Consider the following 16,117-nt stretch of genomic DNA (forward strand, 5'->3'; position numbering starts at 1 on the left):
ATCCTTTTGATTATAATTGATTATTTTATTTAGGCTCACAATCAAATTCATTTGATTTGCATAGGCTTATCAACCAAAATCTTCCTAACTAAGTCTCTCAAGACTTTGTCAAACATATATGTCCCATTTCGAGCTGGGACTAGCATTTATTCTCAAGTTTCTATCTCAAAAAACTTGTTATAATGCAATAAATATAGCAAAAAAAATATCTAAACTCAAAAAGAACTCGTTGAAGCTCAATGCAAGTTGCTAATGAAGCTTCTTTAAATGCTTTGACTTCCTCATTTATTGCTTGGGAGAAGATAGCCAAATTGATTTGATTGATTCCTCAATTGATAGCACACTTAATAAATGCTCTTGTCCTTTCTTTTTAGATGAATTGAATATCTTGAAGGATGGGAATTGAATGTCCTCTCAAAAGTCTTTTCCTTTTGGTTCCTTTTTCTTGATGATTTTTCCACTTGAATCCCTAGCTTAAATATGCTAAAAAATGATTGGAAAAGATAATTTGACCATTAGAGAGCTCAAACAAACTATTGTGCTCATTTTCTATCTATTAGAAAAGTTTTGAAAAACTAGTCATTTATATTGTCAAACAGAGAGGAGTCAACTCATCTTTTTTAAGGATCGATGTAGCTAGAAGGGGTCGATTTGTCTTTGTTAAGGATCAACTTATGAACTATAATATTTCTCACAACTTTCTATTTTTTAACTATAGTCATTTTGGGGTTAACTCGGCTGAAGTTGGCACAACTCACCTATTCTTGGTCGACTCGTAAAGTACTAGGATTAACTCAGAAATAAGTTATTTTTCACGGCTCTCTATCTTCACTTTGAGACCATTCTGAGATCAACTTATGAATAGATGATATTTCACTACTCTCTGACTACACCGTAAGACATTCATAGGTCGACTTGGTTATTCCTATGGTTAACTGTATTATACTAGTCTTTTCCAAGCATGCTAGAGTCGACTCTTAATACTTGGGGTTGGCTCTTGAATGTTCCAAATAATTATTTATCTTCTATTTAAGCTTGTGGACATTCAAAGGGTGGCTCCTAATTACTAGGAGTTGACTCTTCTATTTCAACACTTCTTAAATTTTTTGGAAAAGTTGAACTTTGATTATTTTGGAGAGGGTTTTATCTTGAATTTATTTATGATGTTTGAGTATAATAAGAAATTCTACAAACTTTTCTTTAAAAGAACATTAGTATCATTTGTATTCAATTATTTTAATATCATCAAAATCGATCCTTAGATCAATTGCTACAGCCTAATCCTCTTGGATATTTGAATTTTGTTGACTATGACTTATTCGACCAATCTCGTAGATTCCCATGTCTGGCCTAATTTGGCCCATATTGGCGTCCTTAGGGTGATCACATGCAAATGATCCAAATAACAAAGGTACACATAAAAATTTTCTTTCATTCATTTTACCATTCAATTATATGGCATGTCAAAGATTAGGCTAGACTACTATAATGTGTGTGTGTAGACAGAGAGAGAGAAGGAGAGAGAGAGAGAGAGAAAAAGAAAAGAGGATTAGGCCGACCGAACTCCAGCACCTCATCCCATGCCTTTATAGTAGTGTGAAGAAGCATAAGAAGGAGATCCATCTAAAGGGCTAATCGTCTTGCTCTGATGAAAGGTGCTTGTCTGATGGGTCTTATCTCCTCTTGAGATGGCTCTTACTAAAGAAAAAACAAACAAGATTGGGCTAAAGCTTTGCCGTCTCTTGTTGACATTTTTAGAAACCCCATTAGAAGGAATCGATGATCTCCTTTTAAAGTCACCTGAGGACTTATAATCCTCTATTGCTTGGAGAAACCTCTTCTTAGCCTCAGTGGCTTGTCTCTTGATTGTTAGTGGTTCCCTTCCAATTCCAAAGGCCTAAAGCTCAATTGCCTTATCCCTATCCCCAGCAATCCTAAGCTTAACCTCCATCTTGGCGATCCTCTAACTGGATTCAACATCCATTGGAGTTATCTTGGTAGCTAGTCTACTGTAAAGAGATTCTAACTTAGCTCTTACTTTGGCCATCTTCTTCATGGCCCTTTATAGAGCCAACTAGAGCACTTTTGATGTGATGATGAAGACTTCCTTCCACTGAAGATCCATGGGAGCATTACCTTGTGGTGAAGAAGAAGTAAACGAGGGAGATCGACCTTCTAAGAAGGAGAGGAGGGGGAGGAAGCCACAAAATCACTATGGCTAAGGACTTTTTAATAAGTTGGTTTTGTGATAATCTCTTAGAGTCATCAAAAAAACACATTGAACTTCTTCAAAAAATGTTAGATTCGTAAGAGACCATCCTCATTCTTTTTATAAAGTCTTGGATGGTCTTGATTAGTCTATATAGATAGATCAATAGACACATGTTGCATCCTCCTTACCTCTAATAGTTGGCATCCATTTAAGAGATTAGAATTCAATCATGGGGAAAAAGGGTTGCTACTCATGAATTTATGCCCTCTTTAAAGAGATGTGGTGTCCAACAAGCACCTACTTTATTTATCCGAACCAAAGTAGTGGTTTGGGCTCAAAAGGAGGAGGCTAGTGTTATGGAATTCACTGACCAAAATGATATGGTATAATAAAATTCATCCAGCTCATCGAATACATCGTAGTCGAAGCATCTCTTGAAGCTCCTTGAGACATTTCAGCTAGCGCCACCAAGCCGACTAGAAGAGGTGGGACAAGCAGACCTGAGGCAGCCGACTTATGAGGCTGATTTCTCTCAATTTAGCTCCGCCATCGATCCAAATCAAACAGCATTTTTTTACAAAGAAAGCAACTCAGTCTCTCTGCTTTAAATTTGTACATCGCCTTAGCAATCTCATCACATGCCAAGTTATTACATGATGTTCACAAAATTATTACGTCACATTTGTAGTTTGTGATGGCATGACTTCGAATTTGTTGAAATGTGATTTATTGAAGATGCGGGATCCTAGCTATATAAATAAATCCAAGCACTCTCCACGAAAGAGATAACATGAAAATCACTATATCTGGAGAAGCCTATGCCTCTCTATTTTTCCTTTCCTCTATGTTTACTTCTAAAATTTTTTTTAACTTAAATATCAGAGGATTCAGTTGTAGCCATCCAACAAGCCCTTATTTTTATCTATTGTCTCGTAGGTCAATGAAGCGGTCAGCGTCAGCATCCTGGAACCAGCAATATTATGGAATTACCTACTGAAAGAGAGTTCTTTTGGTCAAATTGGATAAATTAAATCATCATCTATAAAAAAAATTAAAAAAATATTTGATAATTGAACAGAAATATTTATAAAAGACTCTACCAAAAGTAGCCCACCAAAAGAGAGTTTTATGTTCCAAAACTTGACTCAATTAATTAATCTCATACGTGGCCCGTCGTCTTGGACGGTCGTATTGTAAACTACACGTTGCCAAGTAAACTTTATGGGCACGACGGAGGGGTCGTCAGCTTGGAAAAATCGCTCGGGCACGAATTTCGTGTACCAGTAACAGTATAGATCCTCGCGGAAGCGCGTGGGTCAGAGCTCTGTCCCAGCCGCCCACATCCTTTTGTTTCAGGTCCCAGTCAACCTACAAATACCCCTCGGTTTGGACGAAACTAGACATCCGCCCCTGGTTTGGAGGGACGCTACCCACTGGCTCCATTATCTCTCTGTCCCTAGTTTTATCTTGATACCCGAAAATACCCTCAATCAATAATTTCAATTATTTAAATACCCTTGAAAAAAAATCCACTCCCAGATTATTAAGTTTTCCTATCATAAAAATAATACTTTTATTAGCATTATAATGAGAAATAATTGCCATTTCCATAAGCAAGTAATGACAATTCAAATAGTGTTATTAGCCATTTTAATTAGAAATAGTCTGTAATCAAATTGTTTGGTTATGCTACGGCATTTAGGAAGCAATTTCTTTTATATTTATAGGGATGTTTGAATTAAAATATTATTTTAATCACATAACTGACTATGTGTAAGTAATTATCAAATTATATTTATTTGCATTTATAATATAGTGAAGAGGTCTAAAATATCATTATATCAATTATTGTAGTGATTGTTAATCATAACATATTTATGATATGTATTTTCTTATATAATTTTTTTTTTACTAGCATTTCTTAAACCACAACCTTCAATTTCACCAACCATAAAACTAATCTTGTTGCTAATCAAGTATAGCATTTTGAGCATCAGGGTCCCTTCATCACCATTCTTCTTTAACTTATCTTTATTTTTTTTAATAACATGATGGATCCTGAGTGTGCTTTTAGAAGTTTTTTTTTTTTGTTATAATAAAATATCCATGTCTATATCCAAAAAATTTAAAATAGTGATGCCTGAATCCATAACAGGGTTAATGGAAGCTTAATCAACCTAAAAGTTTAAAACATAAATTAATATTAGTTAAATAACACTTTACAATATGAAACTGTGTAACATGGGGTGAGTTGCTGCATTACTTGGCTGGCCTTTAGCAATTTTCTCATTAAATGTTTTCTGCTAGATTTAAAAAGGTGGGACAAGAATGTGACAAGTATTTACAAATTAGACGGTATTTGTCTATTTGTCATCCTCGAAAGTTTAAGAATAATAAAGGCAGTGCAAGGGGCAACCCTGTCATCAGCTGAAGTCCCCAGGTACACGCTTGCCACACAAGCGGCAATATAGTAACTTTACGCAAAGGCAAGGGCATTTCCTTTTTGTACACTTTTTAGGATCAGAGTTCTCTCTCTCTTTCTCAAAAAGGAAGGGGGAGTGGGTGCCTTACATTCTTTGAGCTCTGTTGCAGGTTAAAACCGGATCAGAGATCTTCACAGGTATGTTAAACTTGATATAGAACACTGAATTCTTCATCACAGTCCTTTATGGTGCTGGGTTTATGGCATTAGTTCTATCCATAAATCTATGATCTTTAGGTTCCTTAACTTTCCTTTCAGATCTATGAAGTTTTTCACTGAATTCTCTGCCTGGGTAGGTGTACAGAATGGGCTTTGTCCACCATGCAGTATTATCTTTGTGTTCCATAACCTTCTCTTGAGATCCATGTGTTTCGGTCTCTTATTTAGATGGTTTGTTGTTTGATGGTTTTAGTGCCTTTCTTGTTTGCTTTTTTTCCTTTTTTTCTCCCTCTTCCCTGCTCTTATTTTGGGTGGAAGATGGATTTCTTGAGTCCTGAGTTCACCAGTTTGGACTGAACTCCATGTATGGCCTCCTGTTGTTGGCAAAGTAGTTGGTGGGAATTTGCGAGAGAGTTCTCTTCATGTGGGATAAAAACCCCTTAGGGGAGATGGGTACTCTTTACCTTTTTCCTCCCTCTGTTTTATTTTTCAGATATGATTTTCTAACAGAGGATATTGCATTCTTGATGATAATCATGGTACTTTTTCATTTTGCTAGTCTTATTTTTTTCATTAGGGATGTTATCTATTTGGGGCTGGGTAATATGTTTTCTGAAAAGTGAGTTTCAGATACAGGGATTGGGAGTAAGAGCATTGATCTTTGTAAAATCACTTTCATTAATTATCATTATCTATTTTTTATTTTTATTTTTAGTTTTACTTTTATTAAATATTTGGATATCATGACTGAGCTCATTCTTTTCACTTCTTTGGCACCTGAACTCTGGAAAATGTTGGTGAGGGTTTGTGCCATGTTTGTGATCAAGAAGATGTTTTAGGATGGTTGATTTCTTATATTTGAGATGGTATTTGCTGCTGTAAGCTGGGCATCTTCATCACAAATAGATCAATTTCAATTTGCTTATGCTATTTTTCTTTGAATCATCAAGTTCTAATTGGAGTGTAGGTTTAAATGTCAAAGGGCTGGACCATCATTAGGTGATGTAGCACATTCTGCATCATAGTCAAACACCTTATCTAAGATTTTTCTGTGATTTTTCTTATTCTGTCCATATTATCAGTTGGACTAAATGGAATCATCGTTCATAAGATATGCCCCATTAATCTGTTCCAGAAACAAATGGAGCCCCAGATGTCAAGCTACTTATCCTGATATTAACACGCGGCCAGTTTCCCTCATGATGTAGAGAGCAATCATCTGATTCAAGCTGCATCGTTATAATATCGTTATAAGTACATTAAATTAATAAGGAATACAAATGTAAATACGAAGGACTTTTAGCTAGCTGGAATTTATAAGCAAATGATTTATAAAAGAAGAGTTCAGGATGGGTTGGTAAGACCATGGTTACTGCATTATGTAGTGAGTAAAATTATATACAGATAATGTGATGATTCCTAAAGTTACAGTTTTTGACCTGTAACTTTTATTTTTGATGGAAACTTATTTAATAATTTGGTGCATTGTCTTCAGTGAGGTTGCAAGCTGGTTGTTGTTGTTATTATCTGATTCATTCCTTCTTCTAGCTATAGTACTGAACAAAAAAAACTTAAATGAGCTGCTTTATGTCTCTTATAGCTTGTTTGAAGCATTCAGCTTTGATTATGATCGGTTCAATATGCCCAAAAAGCTTGCTTGCCATGATCTTGATCGGTTCAATATGCTCAAAAAGCTTGCTTGCCACTTGTTCTGGAAACTGCCTTGAAATCATGTCTAGCATATACATTTCTTCCAGAAAGTGAACACCATAATCTAGAGACATCAATGTACTAATTCCAGGCACAAATGTATGAATCATCTGAATTTCTTTGATTTTACATATCTTTGCATTTATTTCTACGCCTTAAGGGGTTTGGTCTATTGGGCAGACAGGAATCGAAACAAACAGACTTCGACATACATGTTCCAATCCAAGTTGACCCAAAAACTTGAGCTCTTGAGTTTTGGGCCCAACTAGTATATCCACTCCTCCACCTTTCTTGTACTATCTGTAGGACTATCCTTTCACACATAGATTTCCAGTGTTGGTCTACATTTCAACTGGAAAGGATTCTGCAACTATTTGATTTGTTTAATAATAGATCTTGTGCAAGGCAAATCTTTTCGATCAGTTTGTACTTTCACATTCTTAGATGTTTTATTCCCCTGACATATTGCTTTTGTTTGCCATGACTTAACAATTACTACAGCAACATGAAATTGTAACTTATGTTATGCATACCCCTATTTGCATAGATACCATTGCTTTCTTACCCTTTTGATGAGGAACGAGAATCGGAATAAGATTGGCAATTGGCACGAAAATCAAGGCACAATAGGAGTCGTCTGATTTGGTTTGATGACTACGTGATGTAAAGTCATCAACAGTTATTATTCAATTCTTATTTCAGCTACATTTTGCATGCCCATATAGCCAATTGCATTAAAAAAAAAAATGTCATCCTTCATTGCTTGTTTATTCTACCGTATAGTTGCATTATTAGTTTGCATTTCATTGCATTGAGGGTCATCCTATTAGGTCGTCCGCCGTCACCTTTTCTGTCACCTTATTACCACCTCAGGCGAAATGAGATTTGAGTACTAAAACAACTTGATCACCGAGAAACTTTTTAAAATTTTACATGGTGATGCCCTCACTATTTGGTATTATGTTGAACTCTTGCAGTTGTATATATACTCATATTTACCTAATTCTCTTTGCAGCTATTAGGTTGATCTCAAATCCCAGAGGGAGAAGGTGCTGATAATGGTGATTTTTCTTATGACGTGCTTTAGTGAGTTTGGTGCGAAAAGAGACACATCTTAATTATTGTCAGGTTTATTCATATGATAAGAAACAAAACGGGAGCTCGACTGATAAATCATTACACAGCGGATTTGTTTGGTTTTTATCTGACATCAAACAGAAGGATGAAATCACCGCCATGTCATTCTTGATTACTTGCTGTTCATGGGAGTTTGATATGCCAGCTTCTCCTGTATGACACTCAGTGGGTTACTTATTGATGCAAGCTTCCGAGAGGGACAAACATTCAAATAAGTCTCAGAAACCATACCATCCTCACAATTCCATGCCTGTTAGAGAAGCAGAATCTCATTTTCTTTCTCAGAACCACCAATCCTTAAACTATGTATCATCTGATGATGGGTCCAGTCAGAGGAATGTTCACCCTCATACAAGTGGACAATTTTGCACCCTAGAATCCTCCTTGGCAACTCCTGGGTATGCTACTCACAACTCTCCATCTTCTCTTGCTTTCTCCCCTAACAGTGGGAGCCCGCTATCACAGCAAGAATGCCAGTCAGACAACACCTATGGGTCCCCAATAAGTGTTTCATGTATTACTGAAGACCCAAACGATCTCAAACTCAAGTTGAGGGAATTAGAGACTGCTATGCTGGGGCCTGACCCAGATATAGTTGAAAGCTTTGAGACAACCTACCCAAGTAACACCTCAATGGATCCGGAAAAATGGAGACAAGTGATGGGAATTCCCAGAGGAGACTTGAAACAGATGCTCATAGCTTGTGCTAGAGCTGTGGCTGAGAATGATATTCTTGTGGTGGAATGGCTAATTTCAGAGTTAAGGCAGATGGTTTCGGTTTCTGGGGAGCCAATTCAACGGCTGGGTGCCTACATGTTGGAAGGCCTTGTTGCTAAGCTGTCATCCTCAGGGAGTGCTATCTATAAAGCTTTGAGGTGTAAAGAACCTACAAGCTCTGAACTCCTGTCCTACATGCACATCCTCTATGAGGTCTGTCCATATTTTAAGTTTGGGTACATGTCCGCAAATGGTGCCATTGCTGAAGCTGTTAAGGGGGAAAATATGGTTCATATTATTGATTTCCAGATAGCACAGGGAAGTCAATGGATGACTCTAATTCAGGCCCTTGCAGCGAGGCCTGGTGGGCCACCATGCTTAAGAATTACTGGCATTGATGACTCTGTTTCAGCCTATGCGAGAGGTGGTGGACTTCATCTTGTGGGGCAGAGATTATCTCGGCTTGCTCAGGCATGCAATGTGCCCTTTGAATTCCATGCAGCAGCCATATCAGGCTGTGATGTAGAACTTGAGCATCTTGGTGTTCGACCTGGGGAAGCCTTGGCTGTGAACTTTGCTTTCCAGTTGCATCACATGCCGGATGAAAGCGTGAGCACAAGGAATCACCGTGACAGGCTCTTGAGAATGGTTAAGAGCCTGTCTCCAAAGGTGGTGACTCTCGTGGAGCAAGAAGCCAACACCAACACTGCTCCTTTCTTTCCAAGATTCTTGGAGACTCTGGATTACTATTCTGCCATGTTTGAATCGATTGATGTGACTCTTCCGAGGGAGAACAAGGAACGTATCAGTGTGGAACAGCACTGCTTGGCAAGGGACATAGTTAATATCATTGCTTGTGAAGGAGCTGAAAGGGTGGAAAGACATGAGCTTTTTGGGAAATGGAGGTCAAGGTTCACAATGGCTGGATTTAAGCCACACCCATTGAGTCCATTGGTGAATGCCACTATTAAGACACTGTTAGAGAACTACTGTGAACACTATAGGCTTGAGGAGAGAGATGGTGTACTATACCTTGGTTGGAAGAACAGAGCATTGGTCGTCTCTTGCGCATGGAGATGAACTATTGATCTGACAAGCTGCTGATATATCTATAGTTTTCCTAAGTTGCATTGTTGTTTATGCGAATCTGTAGCTCTTTTCGATCTATAGAACTTACCAACTTCTTAATTGTAATCTCATCATGTTTTGTGATATCAAACATAAATTTAGAAGAAAAGTGCTTGGGATGTGTTTGTGTCATCGACCCATTGGGTGTATACTTTGTGTTCTAATTGTTGCATTTTTGCTTCCTTTGCTTTATGATTTACAGAATTCGTGGACGGAGATATGGGAAACAATATACTTGAGCATTTTTAAAATGACTATGGTACCCGTTAAGATATCATTAAAAAATCACTGAGAAAACCATAGGCATGAAGACAGAGATGGCTTCAGTTGTTTCGCATTATGGAAATGAAATTCTGATCAAACAAGCTGCTGGTATATTTATTATTTTTCCTTTGTTGGTTTATAAGCAACTGTAACCTTCTGCAATATCTAAATCTGATGGCTGATTTTTAACAGTTATTGTAATTGTAATTTTGTTCATTATCTCTTTCCCAGTTTGTTCTTTGTGCATTTGCTTTGCAATTTATAGATGCATCAGTAAGATAATAAGTAGAGGGTGATCCTTGGCGCAATAGTAAGGTTGCTTTATAGTGACATGGAGATCACAAATTCAAAATAAATAAATGGCCTCTTCATATGCGTGGACAAGGGGTAAGCTTACGTGCATCTGATCGTCCCTAGATTCACAATGGCAGAAGCCTTATGCATTGGGCCACTTTTTATCAATACAGTTTTATATAAGTCTATTTTTATCCTTTACATATGTATTCCTTTCATTCTTTTGTTACAATTTCATGGATGCGAATGGCATACTCAGAGTCCTGCATTTTCAGGCATCCTGCTTGTTATTTTGAGTTTATTGAATTCTGACAAGTCTGCAGAATGATATATTCATGAACTTTTTGCTGCAACGTAGGCTGTGAGGAGATATTATGATATTATTTGTTTTGAACTTTGGCTTCTATCAGAGTGCCATGTTTTTTTTCAAAAAAAAAATGAATATTAATATTTTTTATTGACATTGGACCGTGTTAGATTTGATCAGTTATAAGGATGGTAGTAGACGGAAAGTTTGGTTATGTCATTACAAATAAGCTTCAGGGCTTGTGCCTGATGAGCAGGAAGAAGAAATTTCAGGTAATGCTGATCTGTTATGCATAACTTTGTTAATTAAATTTTACTTGCAACTGCAACATAATTATATTTCTACCTCTTGTATGTATCTTAAGTAGGTTCTGAAAGTGCTGGTGCTATCTATTTGTTCTTTTCTGCGACTCAACTGCCATAGGATGTTTTGATGTGATAATGAATTACTGTAAATGTAGTTTATGTTTATAACTTGATAGCAGCTCTGAATGGCAATTCTAAAATAGGCATTTTGTCTACTTAGCACGCCAAAAACTCTTTTCATGACAATATGATCTCAGAAAGGAAAAATAAATCTGAAAAAAGAGTTAGACCCTCAGTATTTTATCTAAAGTGAGGACTAGGGCACTGCATTCTGAGAGACAATCATTTTACATAACCCTATATATTTGATTATTAAGTCTTGGTTTCCAAGTGAGATCCTTCTGCTATAATATTTAATATACTTGGGTTTGAAATTTTAATTTCTTCGTGTGACATTTTCACTATATCAGCAAATAATAATTGTTTTGTGGACCACAAAAAAAACTTGGAGGAAATTAGCCACAGTTAGCAATATTATTGTTTGATTTTGAGCAATGATGGCAATAACCATTTGAAAGAACTATTATTGAGAGGCCACTTGATTGTCAGGTGTATTTAGTTTCAGTTCAGTAATCTGGGGGAAGAGGCCCGCTTCGGCAACGTCCAGGTGATGAGTTGATACTTGGGGAATCAGTGGATCACTTTTTTTTTCTTCTATCTGAAGTTAGACAATGTAATAATCAAGGACCAAGTAACCATTATTTTAGTATTCTATTGATATGGAAAGCAAGTTAACTTCATCAGTGTCCTTCATCACACTCATCATTTTGGATTTGTCGACCAGTCTAGTATGCACAAGAAAGACATCACAGAATTATCATAAGGTAAAACACAAGGAGAATAATACATACTTGTCAAGTTGTCATTGCCTGTGGACTTCAATCAGTATATATTTGATCAAGTGATATAGATTTTGATAGAGCGAAAAGTATCAGGTGCATGGCAAAAAGTAAGCTTCCTTGCTCTTGTTGCTATACCTGTGGCATTCCTTCTGTTTTGACTTCTTGTAAAACAGGCTCCAATATTTTAGGGTATGCTACTCGTTCTTTTTGTTACCCAATTCTCGTAGAGACTAGGGACACTGTTTCATGGAAATGATCTCGTACCCAAGCTTGGGAACGGCTGCATCAGATGACCAACATGGTACTAGGTCCTGCTCATTCTAACTTATCTGTGCAAGGTGATAGCTTATATGTGAGTGGTATTGTCATACCCCTAGATAGAAATGTTATTGGATGCTCAATCATGCTTACCATACCAATTCTTTCGATAAGAGTATGCTATGAATTAGCAGGAAATGAGATCTACTAGAAACTAAGTGTTTAACATTATGTTTGGTGGAGAGAGTTCTTTCTTGCTCAATCTTCAACATATTTGATATTGAGGCTTGGATGCTTGTGGTGTGATGCTTCAGCCATTACCGAGGAGAGCATTATTCGGTGTTCCTTTTTCTAGAAGATATTGATCTTTGAGAGCATTATATTAGGTTTTGGATTCTTTTGACTGAACCTGAAGGAAGCTTGAGTTGTTAGGAAAGGAGTATTAACCAACATAACAGCAAACACTTTCATTTATTTCACCCACTTTTACCAGTATTTTGTCTTAAGTCCCTTTGTTGCAATTGAAGCTCGTAAGATAAGTTAGTTCTACCACCTTGACATTCTTGTCATGAATGAATTATTCCATGACTTTGTTTCTGTTGGTTTTAAAATTTCTATGTTTTTGAGATTATCGGTGGGAGTGCCACCAACCGTTTCATAGAACTGATGGAAGAATTATCTGTTAGGATTTGATGCCTCAAGATTCGGTCTATATTGAGCTCACAGCGAGGTCCGCGACGAAAAACGGAGTCCAACGAGATCAAGATCATCCCAAACGGAATTCAGACGAAGAAGATACGCACGAGAGAAGTCGATATGGAGTTCGGAACGGTGGAGGACCGTCGGCGGCAGGCCGGCGGAGCGGCGGCGGTGCGACCCAGCTCGCAGTGCCCGGCCCGGGCGCGTGGGGCGCGGTCCAAGCACGAGCAAGTGGGCCGACCCAGGCCTGGGTGCGCAGGGTGCGGCACGGGCGGCCCAGGCCCGCACGACCTGTTGGGAGCCTGGCAACCCGGTCCACGGTGGATCGGGCAGTGCATGAAGGAGTCTGTGGACTGCGTGGGCATTTCTCACAAGTTTCTCGCAGTCCACAGTACTGTTTCGTGGACTAGAGTGTGATCGAATGACATGGGTTGATCCCGATCTCGATCCGATGGTTCAGGGACTAATTTGGGCCTGATTAGGACTCCTAAACATGATCTAATAGGGTTTTAAGGCTTATAAAAGCCCCTGATCGTGAAACAGAGGAGCTATGTGGTCTCATGGCTTATTTTTCATGGGAGAGAACCCACACATGGTGCGGCGTGGTTTTTATCACGCAGAAAATCTGAGAACCCGTGAAAAGAAAGGGACGCGCAATGCTGAGAGAAGAAGGAGCAGGACTCCTAGATAGCAGACAACGGTCACTTTAGGAATTCAGAGGGTTTTCTTAAAGAGAGAGCTTTTTGTGAGGGAGAATTTTCTGTGAGAGAGAAATTGAATGTACGATGGTTGAGGGTGAGATCTCCTCTTGTAATATTTCTTTTCTCATAGTGAAGTTTGCATGCCCCATAGAGGCGAGACCTTTTTTGGCTGATCCACGTATTGGATTGTTTTCTATTTTATTTCTTCTTTCTTCCTGCTGCATCGCGTGGTATCAAAAATATCTTGGGAGGTGGTGTCCTGGCCAGACATCCACCGAACAAGTGGTATCAGAGCGAGGCGGTACAAGAACGTAGATTACAGCGGTGATGAGCAAAACTGAAGATGAAGAAGACAGGATAAATCAAGATAGAGATCAACAAGTTTGATGATAAGAGCAATTTTTTCTTATTGTAGGTAAGGGTGAAGGATATGCTCATCCAGCAAGGATTAATCGATGCTCTCTTGTGCGAGGAGAAGTCGACCACCATGGAGATGCGGGATTGAAAATGGCTACAGATGCAAGCGGTGAGTACCATCCGCATGTATCTAGTGGATGAGGTGATGATCTATGTACTTAGCGAGACTTTTTCGATGGTGCTGTGATCGAAGCTCGAGGAGTTGTACATGACGAAATCTCTCACCAATACTCTTTTCCTCTGGAGACAGTTTTACCAGCTACGGATGATTGAGGGACAGAGCGTGCAGGAGCATCTAAGTCACTTTCAGAAGATCCTCATTGACCTCCTCAGCATTGGTGAGAATTTTGAGGAGAAGACCAGGGCGCTGGTTTTGCTAGCGTCACTTTCACCTTCGTACGAGTTCTTAGTGACTGCTCTTCTAGTGGGGAAGAGCACCATCAAGATGGATGAGGTCACTGCAGTAATACTCCAGAACGAAGTTCTCAAGAGGGAGAACCTGGCTTCGAGCTCAGGTGGTGGTAGCTCAGCTTTGGTAGCTTCTGGAGGAGCAGGAGGCGGTAGACGGAGCAACAGGAGATCGCGACGAGGGCGGTCCAACTTCAGGAGAGACTTGAGCAAAATCAGGTGTTACCGGTGTGACAAGTTAGGGCATCTAGCTAGAAATTGCCCTCAACTCAAAAATCGGACGATGGCTATTGTGGCAACGACCAATAGTGATTCAGAGGAAGATGTTCTGGAGATATCTTACGAGATATCTATTTCTTTTCAGTAGTGGATTTTAGATTCTGCATGCACATATCATGTATGTTGTAGCGAGGAGTAGTTTGACTCCTTAGAGAATGGTGAGGACATTGTTTATCTATCGGATGGATCGAGGATCGAGCTGTGCGATCAGAGGTATTGGGATGGTCAGTTGGAGGACACATGATGGTGCAGTGAGAAGATTGGGGGAGATCGAATACATATCCGATTTCAGATGGAATCTTATCTTACTCAGCAGACTGGATTCGAGAGGCTACAGGACGGTAGCTGGTGGAGGAATTCTGAAGGTGCTACGTGACGATAGGATTGTTCTGGAGGAAAAGAAGGGGAAGAGAGGATATTATTACCTGATGGAGAGTCCAGTGCGAGGTGGAGCTTCAGGAGCCAGATGGAGCCCAGAGCGAGATGGAGCTCCAGGTGGAGATGGATCGGGCACGAGATAGGAGACTCGGGAGGAGGAAAAGCGACGTCGCAAGATGAGATTCCTATTGCCGCAGGATGAGACCCCGAGCAGGTCTCAGGTCAGGAGGAGCACAGCATACGATGAAGATGGGATTGAGCAGCCTGGCTCGACTCTCATGTTTGCCCATCCATGATCTACAGGTGATTGCCCCAGGGCATGGGGGCAAGAAAATCTAGAAGCTCTCAAAATTAAGAGGTCGAATATCGAGTCGAGGTGGAGATTGTTAGAATTTGACGTCTCAAGATTCAGTCCATATTGAGCCCACAGCGAGGTCCGTGATGAAAAACAGAATTTAACGAAATCAAGATCATCCCAAATGGAGTTCAGACGAAGAAGATACGCATGAGAGAAGTGTTGGAAATAGTGTCCCAAAGCCAATCGTCAGCCTGTTGACGGTTGTGCTCCTTTTTGTATTAGTACATGAATTATAAATAAATAAAAGTTATTTTGATATTTTTTCATCACAAATGTTTCATCTTCTAATGAACTCCTATGTTGTGGTGAAGTCCTTAGGACTATTTAGACTCGACAAAGGAGGATTTGTCGCTTAGTCCTTAAACATGTTCGCGACCAAATGATACGTTGTTACCAAGGACGACAACGTTTATCGAGCATAGGTCGTTGTGTGCCATATGGGTTGGTTGTCCTCATAACCAAAGAGTGTGGAGACACTGGTATGGCATACAGGTAAGATGTAATGGTACATCTGCACTGAACGTGACCAACTCCGGAGCTATTTCTGCTGTCAAGATTTGCTCCGATGGGATATGGGTATAAATGTCCCTCCGACCTGAGACTGCCACGGTGACTTGCAAGCAACTCACTGCACTTAGGCACTGGACTACCTGAATTTCTAATTCAGTGACGGAAGGTTGCTGGGTGTAGTCAAGTACTTGACTTGTCGGTGCGTGTGTCAAGATGGGATTGACCACTCCAGTTTAGGAGCTGTGTACAGTCGTATTTTAATTTAGCAAAACCTTGGCCAGGGTAATCCTAGTGAGGAGTCACAGGACTAATTGAGTTGAGCACAATTCGGATGATATCATCAGGGTTGACAGTTTAACCCTGAGTCGTCCTAAACACAGGGTTGACAGTTGAGCACAATTCGGATGATATCATTATACGGTAACCATATTCACGTAGGTTCTGAATGTTGCGATTGTGATTATTCGACCTATCCGATCATCGGGTACCATT

The 16,117-nt window shown here is 39.2% G+C and overlaps 1 protein-coding gene across 2 annotated transcripts; it reads left to right on the forward strand.

The window, feature by feature from the left end:
- Positions 1–4,679: 4,679 nt before the first annotated feature.
- LOC105032539 (scarecrow-like protein 21) lies at positions 4,680–9,677 on the forward strand. 2 transcript variants are annotated; one of them, XM_029261045.2, is made up of 2 exons: positions 4,680–4,832; positions 7,579–9,677. In XM_029261045.2, the coding sequence occupies exon 2, from the start codon at positions 7,881–7,883 to the stop codon at positions 9,495–9,497; it is 1,617 nt and encodes a 538-aa protein (XP_029116878.1). In that variant the 5' UTR covers positions 4,680–4,832; positions 7,579–7,880; the 3' UTR covers positions 9,498–9,677. The 2 variants fall into 2 exon arrangements, with proteins under 2 accessions (XP_029116878.1, XP_073103481.1); XM_073247380.1 differs by lacking the exon at positions 4,680–4,832 and adding an exon at positions 4,962–4,986.
- Positions 9,678–16,117: the final 6,440 nt, after the last annotated feature.

The sequence above is a fragment of the Elaeis guineensis genome, chromosome 13 (assembly GCF_000442705.2).
Source record: "Elaeis guineensis isolate ETL-2024a chromosome 13, EG11, whole genome shotgun sequence".
Lineage (NCBI taxonomy): Eukaryota > Viridiplantae > Streptophyta > Magnoliopsida > Arecales > Arecaceae > Elaeis > Elaeis guineensis.